The sequence below is a fragment of the Lissotriton vulgaris genome, unplaced genomic scaffold (assembly GCF_964263255.1).
Source record: "Lissotriton vulgaris unplaced genomic scaffold, aLisVul1.2 SCAFFOLD_2047, whole genome shotgun sequence".
In the NCBI taxonomy this organism is placed as follows: domain Eukaryota; kingdom Metazoa; phylum Chordata; class Amphibia; order Caudata; family Salamandridae; genus Lissotriton; species Lissotriton vulgaris.
The window spans coordinates 313476-333970 of record NW_028247943.1 but is presented as its reverse complement, the minus strand read 5'-3'; the positions used below and the strand labels follow the sequence as shown (position 1 = coordinate 333970).

At 44.2% G+C, this 20495-nt stretch overlaps 1 protein-coding gene across 1 annotated transcript in view; it reads left to right on the top strand.

The window, feature by feature from the left end:
* CACNA2D2 (calcium voltage-gated channel auxiliary subunit alpha2delta 2) overlaps positions 1-20495 on the top strand; it is a gene marked incomplete at its 5' end in the record, with an annotated part of 448456 nt that overhangs the window by 123882 nt on the left and 304079 nt on the right. Inside the window, 2 exons of the mRNA XM_086949852.1 lie at positions 17661-17732; positions 18172-18246. Of these exons, the coding sequence (XP_086805978.1) occupies positions 17661-17732; positions 18172-18246 (147 nt within the window). The remainder of the gene's footprint in view (positions 1-17660; positions 17733-18171; positions 18247-20495) is intronic.

The following is a 20495-nucleotide window of genomic DNA, read 5'->3' as shown; positions in this document are numbered from 1 at the left end:
ATACAACATCTGAAATGGCATCATTGATGACAACAATGTGCATGGCAGAAGCGCTGGTTATAGTTAATTTAGGGCACAAGTTGTAGTTACTTGAGTTAACTACACTGGTGAATTTAATTGGTTTTGTTTGTTTAAAATTAAATGTTTTAACTGACATTTTCACCTAATGAATTACAACCATTTAACCATGTATTTTCAGTGAGCTATATATATATGATCAAGGCCACAGGGCATGGCCGAAACGTGTCATGGGCAGCACGAGCACGAAAAAAAACCTGATTTATTAGCACCAGCTATACATTGGAGTCCGTCACATCTGTTAAGTACACGTTTACATTTGTAAGTTTTGTTTGATATATATATATATATCTGTACAAATCAAATTATTGCGATCACTTAAAGGTTAGGTAACCAGCAGTTGTTTAATTTCACAGTGACGCGTTTCCCTCGTGCAGCGAGCGTGTTCACACCATTATAGCCCTTGCAGTTATATTGGCTACATAGTGACACTATGTCATATTCAATCTCCCAACGTTACTAGCCACCTGTCATTGACACTAGTGCAGAACTTGCCCGGCATCTAGAGGCAGCATTTTGATACATTGTATCATTTTGACACTATTTGGTTACAGCCCGATCGTTTGTTATGCACTCAACTTTATTGGCAATATCTATGCTAACAAACTGTATCCTTAGATCCAGCCACTTTGGTGAATCTCCTATGACTGCTATCTGCAAATCCAATGTGAACACAGTATAACGCTAAACATTGAAGTATTTTATATTAAATTGTACATGCTTATACTACTGTATAAAAATTAATTTAGATGGCGAACAACCTATTTTTTTCATTTCAAAATGGATGCCAATTCGCATCTATATTGTGCCATGAAGTCCTTTTTTCCTTTCTGGGGATCCTTATGTAATGCCATATTTCCATGTTATCAGTGTGTGAACAAGAGGTGTGAACAAGCTCGCTGCTCGAGCAAAATGCGTCACTGTGAAATTAAACAACTGCTGCTTACCTGACCTTTGAGTGATCGCAATAATTGGATTTGTACGTGTACTACAACCGGCTTGCTACACCGGCTTCTGCGATACTCTGCGATGGCATGGGGAGATTGAAGGAGCTAATTGCATAAGGATATATATATATATATATATATATATATATATATGTATATATATATGTGTATATATATGTATATATATATATATATATATATCCCATCACATAGTTACCCGAAAAAGGAAGTGCCCACACAAGTCGGTCTTGCTTTCAATATTTAATGGTGGCTGCCGCAAAGAGTCCAGAATGAAATACCACATAGAAAGTACATCATCCAGCCCAGACGCGTTTCGTGTTCCTCACACTGTTTCAATGGGCTTCAACATTGCGGGCGTGTCACAGCAGTTTAAATGCACCCAATTCTTTCCATGATACCTGCCCCAGTGGGCGTGGCCCCTCACAAGGCCTGCTGGTATCCTAAGTGCATCGATCTTCCTTCAGTGAGTTACCGTGCACATCTCGCCAGATAAGTTCAAGTAAAAAACCCCAGTGGGTAGTATGGCAATTTCCCTGTGCTCCGCAACACATTTCTGCCGCCATATTCAGCTCTTTTCCCGCTCGCTGGTTGCTATCAGACAGGCAGCACCCCGGGTCTGCTCACCATGCAGCAGGGCTCCTTCCAGGACTCTGGTCAGCCGTTTAAATCCCATCACATAGTTACCCGCAAAAGGAAGTTCCCACACAAGTCGGTCTTGCTTTCAATATTTAATGGTGGCTGCCGCAAAGAGTCCAGAATGAAATACCACACAGAAATTACATCATCCAGCCGAGACGCGTTTTGTGTTCCTCACACTTTTTCAATGGGCTTCAACATTGTGGGCGTGTCACAGCAGTTTAAATGCACCCAATTCTTTCCATGATACCTGCCTCAGTGCACATGGCCCCTCGCAAGGCCTGCTAGTATCTGAAGTGCATCGATCTTCCTTCAGTGAGTTACCGTGCACATCTCGCCAGATAAGTTCAATTAAAAAACCCCAGTGGGTAGTATGGCAATCTCCCTGTGCTCCGCAACACATTATTGCCGCCATATTCAGCTCGTGTGCCGCTCGCTGGTTGCTACCAGACTGGCAGCACCCTGGGTCTGCTCACCATGCAGCAGGGCTCCTTCCACAGCTCAGGTTAGCCATTTAAATCCCATCACATAGTTACCCGCAAAAGGAAGTGCCCACACAATTCGGTCTTGCTTTCAATATTTAATGGTGGCTGCCGCAAAGAGTCCAGAATGAAATACCAAACAGAAAGTACATCATCCAGCCCAGACGCGTTTCGTGTTCTTCACACTTTTTCAATGGGCTTCAACATTGCGGGCGTGTCACGGCAGTTTAAAAAATGGCTGCCAATTCGCATCTATATTGTACCATGAAGTCCTTCTTTTCTTTCTGGAGACCCTTATGTAATGCCAGTTTCCATGTTATCAATGTGTGAACAAGAGGTGTGAACAAGCTCGCTGGTTGAGCAAAATGCGTCACTGTGAAATTAATCAACTGCTGGTTACCTAACCTTTGAGTGATCGCAATAATTGGATTTGTACATATACGACAACCGGCTTGCTCCACCGGCTTCTGCGATACTCTGCGATGGCATGGGGAGATGGAAGGAGCTAATTGCATAAGGATATATATATATATATATATATATATATATATATATATATATATATATATATATATATATATGTATATATATATATACTTGCCTATTTATTCTGAAATTGTCCATATTTTGGTCTGTCATATCATGTCATATCTTTGCAGCCACGGAATCAACAAAACCCAAGTCCAGCGTCCCTTCTCAGATAAACCCTTTATTATCAACAAAAGACTAACTTGCAAGACAGAATACGTTGTGTATGTCTTGCAATGCCCTTGTGGATTGCAATATGTTGGGAGCACACGCCCACCTGCACACAAGCGCATATTACAACATTTAAGGGCAATCTCTGGGAAGGATCAGGCCTACCCAGTGGCCAGACACTTTGAAGCCATACATGGAAGTGATCCTAGTAGCCTACAGTACTTCCTGGTCGATACAGTGTTGCCTCTGAAGAGAGGGGGTAACCGGGACGCAAAATTGCGCCTCCTGGAAACCAGATTCATTCTTGAATTCAACACCAAGAGCCCGGGGGGTCTTAATAACAGCGAGGACCTTTACACATGCCTCTAGTTGAGTACAACATATTTCCCCAAGACATACTCTGGATGTAAATAGTGAGTCCCCCCTATACTGATTCTCTACGTGCTTTTTTCTGACTCTGCTACCTACAGTTAACTGTAGCATGTTTTTAATCACTAGTATAAACACTAAATTCACTTTACAAACATTTCTTTGCTCTGCAGTAACTAAAAGAGGTTGTTTTAAAGAGTGCATATCTTTATTTTGATCACTTTGTAAAAATTGCTTTATACATGCCCACTCGGGCACAATATCTCTTTGTAAGTGAAGGCGAGTGCAGTCATTAATGATAAATGAGGGTTCCTGAGATTATATGTGTTGTATATACTGAATGACCTTTGTGTATATATATGAAGTATAACCATTGAGTTTACTAATTATGGTTTATCATTTCTTAACCATGTGTATATATATGAAATATGACTTATTTATAGTTTAATTGAGATATATATTTTTGTACCCATTTATATATGTATATAGAATGAGATCTAGTTATTTATATATTTATATAATACATTACAGGCACAGTGATTATACTCGACCATTGCGTTTTTGCACATTGGAACCCTTTGGGCACTATGCCCTTTATCCAGACTAAAATGAATGAAGTATGTCTTCACTATCTATGATTTTTTGAAAAAAATGAAAAAAATGCAATTTGCACAGGTGTATCTAATCATGTACTTGCACTTTAAAACCCTCGTTTGTGTTCATGACACTTTATGTGAGCAAGCCTCTTTCGAGGTGAAACGCGTCATGGCGATGTTGCAGGCTTCAATTTCGGCACTGAATAAATCACTCTAAGAAACTGCACTTACCTTGTGGTCTCGCTTCCTTCGTTGTTCTGCAGAAGGCGGAGTATACTGCGACCTTTGGACATATATATATATATATATATATATATATATATATATATATATATATATATATATATATATATATATATATATATATATATATATATATATATATATATATATAATATATATATATATACATATATGTATATATATATATATATATATATATATATATATATATATATATATATATATATATATATATATATATAATATATATATATACATATATGTATATATATAATATATATATATATATGTATATATATATATATACTTGCCTATTTATTCTGAAATTGTCCATATTTTGGTCTGTCATATCTTTGCAGCACACATTCTTTCCTAGGTATTCTGGTGGAAAACTATTCAATATTTATTAATAACCAGAGAAACCAAAATAAGCTTCATACTGGTCTATTTATCCAGCCTCAAACGTTTTACCCATTTCAAACTAACCTTAAGCCTTTCTGCAACAAAACACTCAACTAAGCTGGTAGCTTGAAAATGTGGAACCACCAGAGTTTATCAACCTCAGAATACTATCTTTCACAATGCAGTCCTCCTAATACTCTTACATACTGTTGAAAGTGAGCCCAAATTACTATCGATGCCCGGGCTGCTGGCGCAAGTCGCCTCTTAGTTCCCATTCTAAGTAGTTACCAAATAAAGAGACGGGCGCTGGCAGCAGGAATCACAAGAACAGGATTTATTACTCATGAGGAGAGCCTGTCATTTCGGACACGAAACACAGTGTCTTTCGGGAGGTGCTCTAACAAGTTCTCAGAGGCATCGCCTTTTATACCTTACAGAACATTCCCTATTGCAACAACGGCATTGTGAAACAAGCAAACGACATCCCCGTTATCCTCGTGTCAATCCCACCCCACATGAATCCACAATAGAGACCCTTGAACTGTCGATAAGAGAAGGGGCAATCACACAGCTGAGTGTTCCGCTGATTATCAGGATGTGTGCGCCTGATCGTATCCCAAGGGGTGGTGAGCCCAGGATCAATAGTGGGCTCTTTGAAGAGGAGTGACTCCATACAATAAGGGGCAATAAACAGTATCTTCCGGCTTAGGCGATGGCCTCGGACACGTGTGGACAGTCCATCGCGGAGGGAGGGTTCACTAACAGAGGGGTTATTCATAAAAGGAAAGGAGGTGCTGGTCAGGTGCGGCTGTGACTCCCAAGGACGGGGTCTTGCAGAAGAAGGAGGTTTATGACTTGCCCATGTGAGGGAGGAGGGGAGAGCCAGGGTGCGCACAGGGACAGAGTCGCACAGAGAGAGAGGTCTTGTGACCTGTACATGGGAGAACGGGGGCAGTCAGATGCAGCTGGGGGGGTTATGTCAGCTGAGGCGGGGGATGCTTCTTCAAGAAGGAATGGGGGACTTTGCGTGGGTCAAGCAGGAGGGTTGCTTTTCGTAACAGGGTCGCGCAGAGGGAGAGGGTTTCATGGCCTATACATGTGAGAGGGGGGGGGGTTAAAAAAAGGGCAGGAGGGAAGCCGGGGATTCCGATGAGCGGGCAAAAAGGGCCATGGTGCCTAAAAAAATGGCTATCAGATACAGGTGGGCACAGGCTTTTACTGGCGGAGTGGTGTGGTTAACGTACAGAGAAGGGAATGGGAAAGGGCAAATGAACGCTGCTTATGTATATCAATTTCGTTATTTTCCACAGTCGCCGCTTTTTACATAACAAAGTTCATTTTCCCTATTCTTCCTAGTAAATGGGCGTACATATAAACATGTGTGGTTGACGAAACGGCATTTGTCAATACTAACATATTGCATACAATCATGAACAGTTGGTGTGATTGGCAGAATGCAGCACATAGGAAATTGCACTTGTTGGGTTCCTAATGTTCAAACATACTACATAAATGCTTCTGACTTTCTCAAAAATGTGACCAATGAACATTTTGACCAAGCAATTGAGGGAGGAATTCAGTCCAAACAAGATCTCTTCGTCACAGTGTCTTTTTAGCAGTGAGCCATCACTGGTAGGCTCTAGTCCGTGTCCTTTCGTTGGCGCTGTTGAGCACCGGCGGTGGAGCTATAGGTCCAGCTCGGATCCATCCTTACGCGTTGCAGGGTGCGGTCAGTCCTCTGCTGTTAGACCACAGTCCTGTTCCCTAACCAATCCTCTTAGTGGCGCCTTATGCTCGGCACCTATATTCCTGTGGCGTAACCCCATTTCCACCTAAATGCTGTTCTTCCTTTCGACAAAAAGTCACGTGGAAAAGGGGGTATGGTTCAGTAGTCGATGGGAGAGAGAGAGCGGAGTGGGGTCAGATTTCCTGGGACACACCAAAGGGACCAAGGGAGCAATGGATAACAAGCAAGCAGGCCCATCAACCGGGCTTGAAAAGGGGGACGGAGGCTTCAGGCACGCGTGGGTAGGCGGACAGAGGGCTTCAGGACAGCCTTTCATCCTTTCGTTTACCACATTGGAGAGTGCTGCCTCGTCCCGTATTCCTGCTGTGCTGTGGCTCCACCTCTGGTCGAGGTGGCATGTGTCCCATGATCTGCAGCCAGGCTGTATGTCACGTCCGACCCTTCTCCTCCGATGGTCGTATATCTTTGAAGGGGTAAAAACAAGTTTTAGAGAACTGACAGGAGAAGAGATTTTTACATTCGAATTTCACCCGCAATCCTAGCACCTGGGTGTTATGCTCATTGGTCAAAGTCAGAAGTCTATTACCGTGAAGTAAGTATGCGGGTATTACTACTGTGTTTGTACCAAGTCTAATCAGCGTTCATTCATGACACATATGGACAGAGGTCAGACTCCTATCACTTGCGTATTTCGTTAAAAATAAACATTCAGGGGAGACTCGTCCTTCCAACCCGAGCCTTAGCAGTCTTACATTTCCCTTTTTAGAGCCGGCTAACTTCTTAAGCAGAGGGGGGTGCAATCATCGAAGGACAGTGTTAACGCATTTTTCTCGAGGGGCGACAGTTGGTCATGGTCATTAGTTATGCATCGGGGACAGCAGCTGGGGTCAATCAGGTGGGGCGGGGACGCTTCGGGCATTCGCGCTTTGAGTGAAAAAGGGGGTGGGGCAATTTGGGCATTGGGGTCAATCTGGACATTGGCGCTTGTTTCTAACGAACGAAAAAAATAGGGTGCCATTGACATATAGTTCCCCTTTTAAGGAGGCCAGATTAGGGGACCTTAGTCGTCTCACCTGTCCTTTCTTTCTTAGCCAATTCGAGTTCATTCATTTTGCAGAAAGGAGGGGTAGTAATATGGCAAATTACAATCATTTTATTTTCTGTCAATTTCGCTGAACACCTTCGTGTTCGATAAGTATCCAATCAGACTGGTGCCAGCGGGGCACAATTTTACCACAAAAAGGAAGATGGAACAGGGGGACTCTCGTAGAGAGTGAGAGTCGTCCGCAACCTAAACGAGCCATTCAGTACACGTATGACATGTAGAGAGAGAGAGAGAGAGAGAAAGAGAGAGAGAGATATAGAGAGGGAGAAAGAGAGAGAGAGAGAGGGAGAGAGAGACGTGTACGAAAATAGGTCATTTAGTGTGCTCACAACACAGGACAACAGGGGTTAGGTAGCACAGAGACGCGAACAGAGGGGAGACATAAACTCATACATTACATACACACGAAACTTCAGACGAAGGAAGACAGTACATGTATTACATACAAAGAAATTCATGACAAGACATAGAACAGTTATTGGCCAAAAAGATCGGGCTGAGTTCTTTTTACCTATTCCTCCTTGTTCCTCCCGCTTGCTATTTTTGCGAGTGTTCTCAATTACTAATACTCATACCTCGGTCAGCCGGTCGGAAATAAACCTGGTCAAGCTATTGCCCACGGCTGGATCTCAAACCACTTTTGAGTGTCGTCTTTTGGTGGGAAGTTCTCCAGGCTGAGGCAACAGAGGGTATTGATCAGGAGAATAGTCGGACCGCTTGTTTATATCTATAAGAGGGTGAGAAGGAGGTGGTACATTTCGAACATCAACAATATTTCTACCTTTCCAGACAGGTGGTGCCTGGGTAACCCTTACCCCAGGACTTTTCCTTGTCCTTTCCCTATTTAGTTAAACGTCATAGTTGTATTATCTAACGTGCTAATTTCGAGTCAATCTTCGTCATACAGTACCCGTCAAATTTCTATGTCAGTCCACCCTCCCAGTCGATATGTTCTAAGGAGGAACAGTCATATCTAAGTCTAGTATAAATACTCTGCTGAAATCCCCTCCTTCCCTTATCGTCGGTCGTTCGATCATCGCTCTTCCATACTTCAGCCGACGTTCCGGCGCGACCTGCAGAAGGAGAAGAAGAAGGGGGTGGGGGCAGCATTCAAAACACACCAACGAGCATAGATCCGAAAATGTTTTTACCTACCACATACTCGACCTATCTCCACGGGGTGCATTCCCTACCATCTCGGCGTTTAAGCCCAGAGGGACCAGTAGTGCTAGATAGATAATCATCGATGGGCTGCGTATCTACATGAATCACTTGATCGTGGCTTTTTAGGTCATGCGCAAGGGTGGCGGTCAAGTGGCAATTCTTCGGTATCGTTCTAAGGGCGTCTGAAACACTTTTCCGGCTGTCTGTGACACATAATGTAGCTGCTAAGTATCGGACCCTTTTAACCTCCAACCTTAGTCATACTGCATGTATTTTACTTATGTCGGTGACAGTAGCCATACATTTCAATAACATTCATAAATACAAACGCTACGATAATATTTACGTGTTCAAAAACTTTAATGAAAAGGTTGGCGCACAAATACGGGCCTACAACCCAGTGGGCCGGCAGCGGAGCAGACTGGAACTGGGCATAAGAGGAACGAAGTCGGTGGCCGTTTATTTCATAAAGTGCAGTAGTGTAATGATAATCATATCGAACTTTCTTAAGGTGCAAGTATAATGCGTGTCAAGCTTTCAATAATATCATCTCATTATCCTACTATTTACTCAAGACCTACGTATATCAATTCATTGTTCAAATGCTCAACCAGTGCCTATTTCATACCAATTCATTGCTTCCAACACATAATTAGTACCCACTCTAAATCAGTTCATTGTCCCAGCACATAATCAATATCCATCTTATATCGCTTTCTTTTCCAAGCACATACTCAATATCCATCTTATCTACTTTTATTGTCCAAAAACTGCATACGTATCTTGGGGCATCAAAGCTGAGCAATCAGAGTGCAACAGGGATTTTTAAAAGTCTCATTTTGTATCGGCGCCATTTTGGGCGAGGTCAGGCAAGTCCCAGTATAGTCAGATTGCCTCCACTGACTCGTAGTAGGACCAGAACCTTCCGTTGGTAGTTTCAAAAGTTTTTCGCAATGTGGTAACAGTCTAGCAATATGGACCATCAGTCAAAGAGTGGGGAGGGCGGTAACAATTTTTCCTACCGGGTCATTCTGGTGTTCCACCGGAACTGAACAAGTCTGTACCTTTGCTGTATTTTTAGCCATTTCCAAACTGAGGCTGGCGCCGGCAGGAGTGCGCCGATGTCGCGGTTCCCAGTGAGGGGGACGGGGGCGCCCATGCGGAGGGGTCGGGGGGCCCCCCGGCTCTCATAGAATCTTCAAAGTTGAGGAGAGAAGGCACGGGGCGTGCGCCCGTCCCGGGCAAAAAAAACGCTTTTTGATGTGGACCCTCTTTAAGCAGGAGCGTTGGGGTGTCGCTGGAAGCGTCCACCTGGAGGGAGGTGGGGGAGGCTCGTTCGCGCCGCCTCCCCCTTCCAGCGACCCTGCGCCGTTCCTCGGCTCCAGTGCTTCGGTATTGGTCGTGCCAGCTGATGAAGATGGGGGGGGGGGTCGGTGGCTGAGGCAAGACATCCCCCCCTTTCATGTGGCGGGACTACCTGCAACTTTCAGGGGTTGCCGCTTGTGGCGGGACTACCTGAAACTCTCAAGGGTTGTCCGAGACATAATTGAAAAAAACACTGACGACCTCGCCTTGGCTCCGGTCTTCGATGATGGCCGGATCAGGCAAGAGAGGGGGGGGGGGGTCGGTGGCTGAGGCAAGACAGCCCCCCCCGTGGCCTGCAGGGCAACAGAAGAGAGGAAAAGGGGAGACCTTTACGATTTTTCGGGCCGTCCGCCCTACAGCCTCCCCTTCCGATGGCGACCAGCCAGGCCCTGCTCTGCACGCGCTGAGGCCTCGCCTTCCGGATGGGCGTAACCGCGGACCTGTTGCACTTCGGGAGTTTTCCGGAATGGGGGTAGGTGTTTTATCGATTTGTATCTATTTCATGTTACCGTTATTTGGGCGTGGCAGACAATGAGGCAGACATGTTGGGAGCAGGAATAGGCAGTGGAGCCTAGCTACCTCGTGGCTGTCTTTGCTGTCAAACTTTTCGCCATTTTATATTTCTTATTACGAACTGTTTCTAATGTTTCTTATTTTTAGTGAAGTCGAAAGCTCATCAGGGGGTTACTGACTTAGCCCGATTTCTTTTATTTTTCCTTCCTTTCCTTAGCGTGTTTCGAGCTAAAGTTTTCTGTTAGTAGGGTACGGTGATCACTTCATTTTTATATGTCCTTTCATTAGGGGTACTCCTGGACGGACCAGATGAGTTACCTCCAATAAATGGTCCGGGTGGAACTAGATTAACAATTAGTGGGGAGCACATGTCCCTTTATTATGGTATCATCCTGGACGGACCGAATGATGTACCTCCAATCACTGGGGTAGTCTCCTGGACGGACCAGATGGCCTACTTCCAATAAAGGATCAATGAGTGGGGAGCATATGTCCCTCCATTAGGGCAGCCTCCTGGGCGGACCAGGTGAGCTACCCCCAATAAATAGTCAATCAGTGGGGAGTGGGTAGGCCTGACGGATTACAACGGGGACAAAAGTCTGCATCACCTACCCTTCTCTATCTGCAAAGACTAGACAGAATATTTCTATTCCACGTTGTTTGCAAACAGAAAATACCTCAAACGAACAATTCCTTGGACAACAATGCCCAGTCAATCAATCAATCAGTGGGGAGAAAAACAGGCATGACGGATTACAACGGGGACCAACGTCTGCATTACCTGCCCTTCGCTATCTGCAAAGGGAGACAGAATATTTCTATTCGTCTCTGTTTGTGGACAGGGAAGATCTCAAAGAGCAACAATCGATTATTAATCGATATCAAACAATCAGTGGGGAGAAAGGTAGGCATGACGGATTACAACGGGGACAAAAGTCTGCATTACCTACCCTTCTCTATCTGCAAAGAGAGACGAACGTTCCTATTCGCCGCTGTTTGTAAACAGAGAATGTCTCGTTCTCAAGAAGAGAACCAATATTTCAAGTAGCATCCAAAGCTAAATGAACCAATAACCAAACAATATCAGTATCCAAATACCGATTCCAATACAATCAATCAAACAATCAGATGGATAAAACCATCCTACCAATCAGGCGTGAAACGCCCTACTTAATCTTACCCGGACCGGACCATACGAACAGTTCTTCGTCTTCCTCCTCCAGCGCCCGATCGTTCTCTTACTCCATGCAGCATTCCTGTGGGATTCCAGTCAGGACAGTAGGTCACTCAAGAGAGGTCCGCTCAGAATCGGTGAAGTTCATTCGATCGGCAGCCGGACGAGGGCCCTCTCAAGGCAGGTATACTCTGATCATTTAGATGTTCACCTCATCGTCTGGATCTCTCTTACTGGACCTTATGTCACTGATGGACCCCGCGTTGGGACGCCAATTGTAGAAAGTGAGCCCAAATTACTATCGATGCCCGGGCTGCTGGCGCAAGTCGGCTCTTAGTTCCCATTCTAAGTAGTTACCAAATAAAGAGATGGGCGCTGGCAGCAGGAATCACAAGAACAGGATTTATTACTCATGAGGAGAGCCTGTCATTTCGGACACGAAACACAGTGTCTTTCGGGAGGTGCTCTAACAAGTTCTCAGAGGCATCGCCTTTTATACCTTACAGAACATTCCCTATTGCAACAACGGCATTGTGAAACAAGCAAACGACATCCCCGTTATCCTCGTGTCAATCCCACCCCACATGAATCCACAATAGAGACCCTTGAACTGTCGATAAGAGAAGGGGCAATCACACAGCTGAGTGTTCCGCTGATTATCAGGATGTGTGCGCCTGATCGTATCCCAAGGGGTGGTGAGCCCAGGATCAATAGTGGGTTCTTTGAAGAGGAGTGACTCCATACAATAAGGGGCAATAAACAGTATCTTCCGGCTTAGGCGATGGCCTCGGACACGTGTGGACAGTCCATCGCGGAGGGAGGGTTCACTAACAGAGGGGTTATTCATAAAAGGAAAGGGGGTGCTGGTCAGGTGCGGCTGTGACTCCCAAGGACGGGGTCTTGCAGAAGAAGGAGGTTTATGACTTGCCCATGTGAGGGAGGAGGGGAGAGCCAGGGTGCGCACAGGGACAGAGTCGCACAGAGAGAGAGGTCTTGTGACCTGTACATGGGAGAACGGGGGCAGTCAGATACAGCTGGGGGGGTTATGTCAGCTGAGGCGGGGGATGCTTCTTCAAGAAGGAATGGGGGACTTTGCGTGGGTCAAGCAGGAGGGTTGCTTTTCGTAACAGGGTCGCGCAGAGGGAGAGGGTTTCATGGTCTATACATGTGAGAGGGGGGGGGGTTAAAATACGCGCAGGAGGGAAGCCGGGGATTCCGATGAGCGGGCAAAAAGGGCCATGGTGCCTAAAGAAATGGCTATCAGATACAGGTGGGCACAGGCTTTTACTGGCGGAGTGGTGTGGTTAACGTACAGAGAAGGGAATGGGAAAGGGCAAATGAACGCTGCTTATGTATATCAATTTCGTTATTTTCCACAATACGTTGGACAGGAACCTAGGAGTTCTGAAAGAGCATGAAGGGTCAGAATAAAATAAGAATTAAGCTGGATGCTCCAAGAGTTATAAAGCTCGGGGCTATGAAGAGATTCCCCAAAACACTGGAATTCTCTGAGAATCTCCATTAGGAAGATACCCACTCTAAATATTTTCAAGGCAGAACTCAAAACCTTTCTACTTAATGAGCCAGCCAAATCATTCTTTACCTCACTCCACCACCCCAGTTCAGACATGGCCATATGCAAATCAGTCTGACCCTGTGTCTCATGGGAACAGTTCAGCTCGAACTGCCAAGCCATGTCTTCCCTGGACCAGAAACAAGCATCCTGGGACCGGTTTCTGGTTTCTGGCTTCCGGTTGGTGGCGGAGAATGATGATGGATTAAACCCAGATCAGTTGACTGGGGTGAGTGCTTGCATTGTTCAACACGCTGTCCATCATCCTCTTTGGTATTGCTTTGTTAGCCCTAAGTTGGCAGGGTATGCTCAGACGTGGGTCTCTTGCTCACTTTGCCACTGGATTCAAGCTAGCCTGGCTGATGACGGCCGATTAGCCAGAAACCAGTCCCAGGATGCTTGTTTCCGGTCCAGGGAAGACATGGCTTGGCAGTTCCGGCTCGACTGTTCCCATGAGGCACAGGGTCAGACTGATTTTCATATGGCCATGTCTGAACATTGCCTTCCCCCCCTTTCCCCTTCTCAGCAGGGTTTTGACAAAGATCAGGAGGGGGGTGGGGGGGTGCTGATAGTAGTCCCATTTTGGCCTCACCAACCTTAGTACCCCCTTCTGCTCAGTTTGGCCATTGCTCCTCCTTGGAGGTTTCCGCTGTCCCCGTCTCTGCTCCACTTTCCTCTTCCATCTCACCTGGCACTCAAGCAGCTGACGTTTGGGGTTTGGAAATTTAGGGGCAAAGGCTAGTCACTTTGAGTTGTTCCTTTGAACTGGCTCGTTCCGTTGAGAGTTCTAGGAAGGTCAGTACACTGTAGGTTTATGAACGGCATTGGGAGAATTTGTCTGGTTGGTGTTTTTTGAGGGGGTTTGTCCATGACTCTTGTGAGGGGGTTCTGTTCTTGAGTTCATCCGGGATGCTTTCTTGCTGGGGCTGTCAGTTTCTACACACCGTAGCCAGTGAGCTGCTATCAAGGCTATAAGGGGGGCCTCTCTCCTCTCCTTTGAGTCCTTGGCTTATCGCCTTCTTCAAAGTTTCTATCTTCAGAGGCCAATGGTTTCTTCTCCTGTGCCCCTGTGAGATCTCCCTCTGGTCCTTATACCTTGCAACACTCCCTGTTTTAGCTAATGCCTTCTGTGTCTCTGGAATGTCTGACACTAAGGGTATGTTTTCCGGTAGCTATCTCCTCTGGGAACCATTTGGGGGAGATTGGCACCTTGCTTTGTCAATGCATCATTCTTCAGGTTTTTTCTGGACAAGGTGGTTCTTTGCTCTGACCTGGCCTTTCTTCCCAAGGTTCCCTCGCCTTTCCATTTGTCCCAGGATATTGTTCTTCCTGCCTTTTTTGATGCGTTCTCTATTTTGCAGGCAATCCTGCTTCATTCTCTTGATTTAACAAGGGCTCTTGTTGTTTGCCTTGAGCGAATCACCTCTTTTTCCCTAGTGGATTTCTGTTTGTCACTTATGGGGTGGCCAAGCAGGGTAACCGCCCTACGATGGCTATTCTTTCTTTTTGGATTAGGTTGGCTATTTCTGGGGTTTCTCTATCTCCTGTCATTCAGGGGCATTCCACAGGAGTGTGTCTTCTTCCTGAGCATTTGTTAAGGGTGCTTCATTGAAGGATGTTTTTGCAGCTGCAACTTGGTCTTCCCCGATGCCCTCCTCTCCCATCATAAGTTGAGGATGGGGGAGGTGTTTTCTGGGGATTTTGGTGCTGCTGTTCTAGTTTCAGTTCACTGATTTGTGTTGGCAAATAAACTTTCTTGGCATCCTAGTAGTTGTTGGTTTTCTTTTTTGTTTTGTCTTTCACTTTGGTATACACTCCAGGGTGTCTGTGATGAGGAAGACAGAGGAGGAAGGTAATGAAGGTAATGACACGGTTACTTACTTATAATCTTCATTTCTCCGAGTCATAGTCTTCCTCATCACAGTCCTGTTCCTCCCTCCTGCCAATGGGAGTTGAGGTATGAACAAAAAGTGAAGTTTGTCCTTCTGGTCGGTGCACTGGTTGTTGGGTCTTCGCTGCATCTCTCCTTTGGTTCAGTTGTTATTTTATTTGGTTGGGTATTACAGGATATGGTCTGGGTTTACCTCACCCTTATAAGCCAAGTGACAGGTACTTCCTGTCAGGCCGCCATGTTGGGTGGGAATTTTATTTCTATGGGTGAATTCTGTGCCCCGAACACATAGTGCTACAATGTGACTGTGACGAGGAAGACTGTGACTTGGAGTAATGAAGATTGCTGGTAAGTAACCGAGTCAGTTGTGATCAGGTGTAGCGAATGCCATATTCTACTCCACAAATATTTTATTCATGGCTGGAAGCTCCTCAGTTGAAACAGTGTGGGGGTTGTTATTGCAACCTTTTTGCCTGCCCTAAAGGCTTCCCATCTTTCCGCACGTTTTTAACTTCTTTTGTCAATTTTTTTTAATGTATTTTTTTGTAAAGGCTCAGGCGACAAAAGAATGATACCATATTCCTTCAGGTCCTTCCCAATGTTTTGACACGTATTATTTTCCTACGATTGATTCGAACTTTCACCATCCTACTGACTATAATATAGTTATTATAGGACAATTTTCTGTCTGCCTCTTCCTCTGCAAGGCACCTTTGAATTGTCTTGCTCTCCTTGTTGTTTTGGGTTATCACTGAACCCGCACTTCTTAGCTGCAAAAAGCAAAAAGACTTTGTATGCACTCTCAGACTGGGCTGTAGCATTATTTCAGTGCAGAACCTAAACGCCCATGAGACGTGCATTGGCTATACTAAAATTCATGAATAAATAAATAAAATGAAACTGTGTGTGATGCTTAAAAGCAGTGTCAATGGTGCACATAAAATGGAAATAGTGGCATTCAGTAGTAAACTAATGCTGTCAAAGTAGAAGCGTTATTTTCTTTTGCTCTTTTTCGGCCTGCTGACAGGAACCTTGTAAAGCTTAATGTTCAATCATGTACACAAATGTGCTCATTATTAACAGAAATCCCAGGAAGTGGTTTAAATACATTTTGTGACATTCAGGTGCTAAAATGTTTTGATGGAAGACATTTAGGGCCAGATGTAGGAAGCCTAATACTGGTCGTAACGGCTGAAATTACCTAATTTCGGCTGTTACCGACTGATATTAGACTTTTCAGATGTAGGAGGCCACATTTCAGGATTCGGTAGGTAATTTAAGAAATCGGTAAATTACTGAATTCTTAAAATAACGATTCGGTAAATGACTGAATCTGTAATGTAGGGAGCACTCAAGTGAGTGCTTCTTACATTTAAGGATTCGTTAAACTATTAGTTGGTGGCTAATAACCAATTCCTTTTAAAAAGCAATTTTTTGCTTTTTATTCAGTGCCATGTGGCAGACATACATGCCTTTAGGGCATGTATGTGTACCACATGTGCACCCATGCACTATTCAGGGGTGCAGCAGGGTGTCAATGTGATACCCTGCCACCCTTGAAAGGGTTCCCCCTATTACCAATTCTGTATTTACCGATTCGGTATTTACCGAATCAGTAATTCCTATTCATTCCTATGGGCCTCCAGGCCCATAGGAATGAATGAGAATTACTGAATCGGTATTTACCGATTCGGTAAATACCGAATCGGTAAATACCGATTCTTAATTACCCAATCTTACCGATTTGGTAATTTTTTCAGAAAAATTATCTACATCCCATTTACCTATTCTTAAATACCGAATCAGTAAAATTCGGTATTTAAGAATAGGTAAATTGAGATTACCTACATCTGGCACTTAAACTATTAGGTAGAGTTGGTAGGTCTATTCCACAAAGTGCTGTGTTGAATCCATAGCAGCCAACAGTAGCTGTTTTATTTTAGCATTTACTGTGTATATAAGTTCAGTTTTGGTCACAAAGCTGTATGATAACATGCCTTTCTTTGACTTTGTGTAACATAGTCTGTGCCAATGCCATTTCATAGCTGTCAGATACTGATTACTTCAAACAAAAAATTCTACAAAATGTGTGAAAAAACTTTTATCTAGCTAGCTTCACCGGTAGGAAATTCAGAGTTCATTGGAAAGGAATAAAATGTTAAATGCATCAGGGTTGTTATTAGACTCACATCATTATTTTTACAGATATTATAAGAATTCAGTGACTAACAAAAGTATATGTTCCTTGTTCGTATACCGGCCATGACAGATAATAACTTTATTCATAATAAAAAACACTTATGCTATGGCGTTGATGCAGTGAAAATTGTTTAGATCTGGGATTTCCAATATTGGTCAAAGAGAGCTGGACCCATTTTTTATTTTCTGGATAAAAAGTGACAATGTGAATGAGCTCCATGTAGGTTTTTATACATAAGTGTAAATATCTGATGTGAATATCCTGAAAACCTGGCACGAATCCAGCCCACCAGGACATCTGGTGGATTGTGCTTATTTAGAGGGTATCAACAAATGAAAAGAAATGTATCATAGTAAATGTTAGTGTGTTTCTAGGGGGATATAGCTACTTGTGGTTCCTTTCTGCTTTCCTATAACATGTATCTCATTTGTAATCCGCGCTGCCTTTTCTTTCAGGGTCTCGGTTTGGTGGTGACTGGCACTCTCCCGGTATTTAACCTGACTGAAGATCCTGGTAGTACGGGAAAGGTAGGAAACTCCACATTCACCATTGAGCATTCCTGCAACCACTCATCTACACAGTTCTGTCTCTCACATATTCAGTTTTCAGTGGAATCTGACTGGGCAAGCCAGGCAGGAAGTTAATGCTGGTGTCTTGAAACCATCAATGACACTAACTAGACCTGCCACCTAGCACCCGACTATTCTAGTCTTGACTAGTCCAGTTTGTTCAGTTACACATTATATTGTAACTTACTAAACGCTAAGGCACTTTACAAACACTAAGAAATAAAAATGCATGGTTTTTCCCAGGACTTTCAGGCAAATATATACCCTCACAGCATTTTCAGAATATTGAAAGACATTGTATCTCTTATAAGTGATGGCCCAAAATGCAAAATACATTTGCTACATGCTCCATCAAAGACACAGTCATATTGCTCACTATTTGCTTTACCTATTTCAGAATCAGCTGATCCTCGGCGTGATGGGAATTGACGTGGCCCTGAACGACATTAAGAAGCTGACCCCTCGGTATAATGTACGTATGGGGACAAGACCGCACCTCATTTGGTTCTTATAATGCCTCACCACCAATGTAAGAGATGGACTGTAATCTGTGCATGTGCAACTGATACCGGCAAGGGCAGAGGTCCCTGTTCACAAAGCTTCCATAAGTCATAACTTCACCAGGAAAATATTGCATAGTCCCATTTGTTTTGCAGAAGTACTGCAAATGATGCAGATCTTCTACAGCAAGCACACCTTAAATATATAGACATGACTTTTCCCAGTGGGAGGGTCAAGTTTGTCCAAAACTGTTTCCTGCTCCTGAATGTCCCTGTTTGGGGGCATGCTGGATCAGGCAATAACGGTTGTTGAGGAACCTGCACGCTCTGGGGACAATGCAATGTGCTGTGGCCATGTGGGGTTTGTGGAGATGGAAGAGACCGTGCACGGTGTGATTCCCCTGAGAGATGGTGAACTGTGGGTGGCAGAGCGCCGAAGTTTAGAGTATGAACTGGGGTGTCGATACAAATCCACCGATTGCCCTTGAGGTCTCTTGCATTAGGGGGTAACAATTTACCTTTTCTGCAAAGAAGGGCAGCTAACTGTGTCTGTAAAGAAGGGCAGCTGACTGTGTCTACAAAGAAGGGCAGCTGACTGTGTCTACAAAGAAGGGCAGTTAATGTTGTCTACAAAGAAGGGCAGCTAACTTTGTTTACAAAGAAGGGCAGCTAATGTTGTCTACAAAGAAGGGCAGCTAACCTTGTCTACAAAGAAGGGCAGCTAATGTTGTTTACAAAGAAGGGCAGCTAACTTTGTTTACAAAGAAGGGCAGCTAATGTTGTCTACAAAGAAGGGCAGCTAACCTTGTATACAAAGAAGGGCAGCTAACCTTGTCTACAAAGAAGGGCAGCTAATGTTGTGTACAAAGAAGGGCAGCTAACTTTGTTTACAAAGAAGGGCAGCTAATGTTGTCTACAAAGAAGGGCCGCTAACTTTGTTTACAAAGAAGGGCAGCTAATGTTGTCTACAAAGAAAGGCAGCTAACTTTGTTTACAAAGAAGGGCAGCTAATGTTGTCTACAAAGAAGGGCAGCTAACTTTGTTTACAAAGAAGGGCAGCTAATGTTGTCTACAAAGAAGGGCAGCTAACTTTGTTTACAAAGAAGGGCAGCTAATGTTGTCTACAAAGAAAGGCAGCTAACTTTGTTTACAAAGAAGGGCAGCTAATGTTGTCTACAAAGAAGGGCAGCTAACCTTGTCTACAAAGAAGGGCAGCTAATGTTGTCTACAAAGAAGGGCAGCTAACTTTGTTTACAAAGAAGGGCTGCGAACTTTGTCTTCAAAGAAGGGCTGCGAACTTTGTCTACAAAGACGGGCAGCTAACTTTGTTTACAAAGAAGGGCTGCGAACTTTGTCTACAAAGAAGGGCTGCGAACTTTGTCTACAAAGAAGGGCAGCTAACTTTGTCTATAAAGAAGGGCAGCTAACATTGTCTACAAAGAAGGGTAGCTAAATGGTTGTTTGTAAAATGATACTTTTTCGTAACCCTACGCGCTCGGATTTCTGTGATATGCCAAGACCTTACACACGAAGAGCTTCACAAAACAGGCGTGTGCCAATAGTGTGTGTGAGTACCGAATGTTTCCATGCGCAAGATAAAAAAAACTCAACAGCAGCATTCGCATACACCTAGAGCTTTAATGAACCCGATTAGCAGTCTTACATCTCTGTAAGGTGATGAGTATCACAAGATTCTATGATTCATGTCCTGGATGTTTGTGACCATTGCTGTCTGGACTGCACTTTATTTGGTCCAACTCTTACGTGGTTCTCTTATTGTTTACCATTGTAGGGTGAGGAGAAGGCGGTTGTGGGAACATGACTGAATAAGGCAGGGTAAATCCAGGCCAGTGGCAGCATTATATGCTTTGGTAATTCAAGGGTTGAGTGTGGGTGGGGGTGTGCTCCTGTTGGCAGTTCCTGTACCTACAGTGGTTTCTTCAGGTGTGCAGCGGCACTCAGTGAAATCAGGCCTTTGGGCGTATTTACAAGCCCCTTGTGTTGCTGGTACGTCACTTTTTCCCCCAGTTAAAAGTGACACACCAGCTATGAAAGGGGCTTGTAAATAAGCCTTCCTGTGTCTCCAGACCTAGAAGTATTTGGTCTGGAGATATTAAGCTACTTGTAATGGCTCAGGGTTGATCCCCTCCTCGTCAGAGGCAACACTCTGGAGGGATACAACAGCTGTTAATGAGGGCCTGAGTGATGTATCTTTAACCCA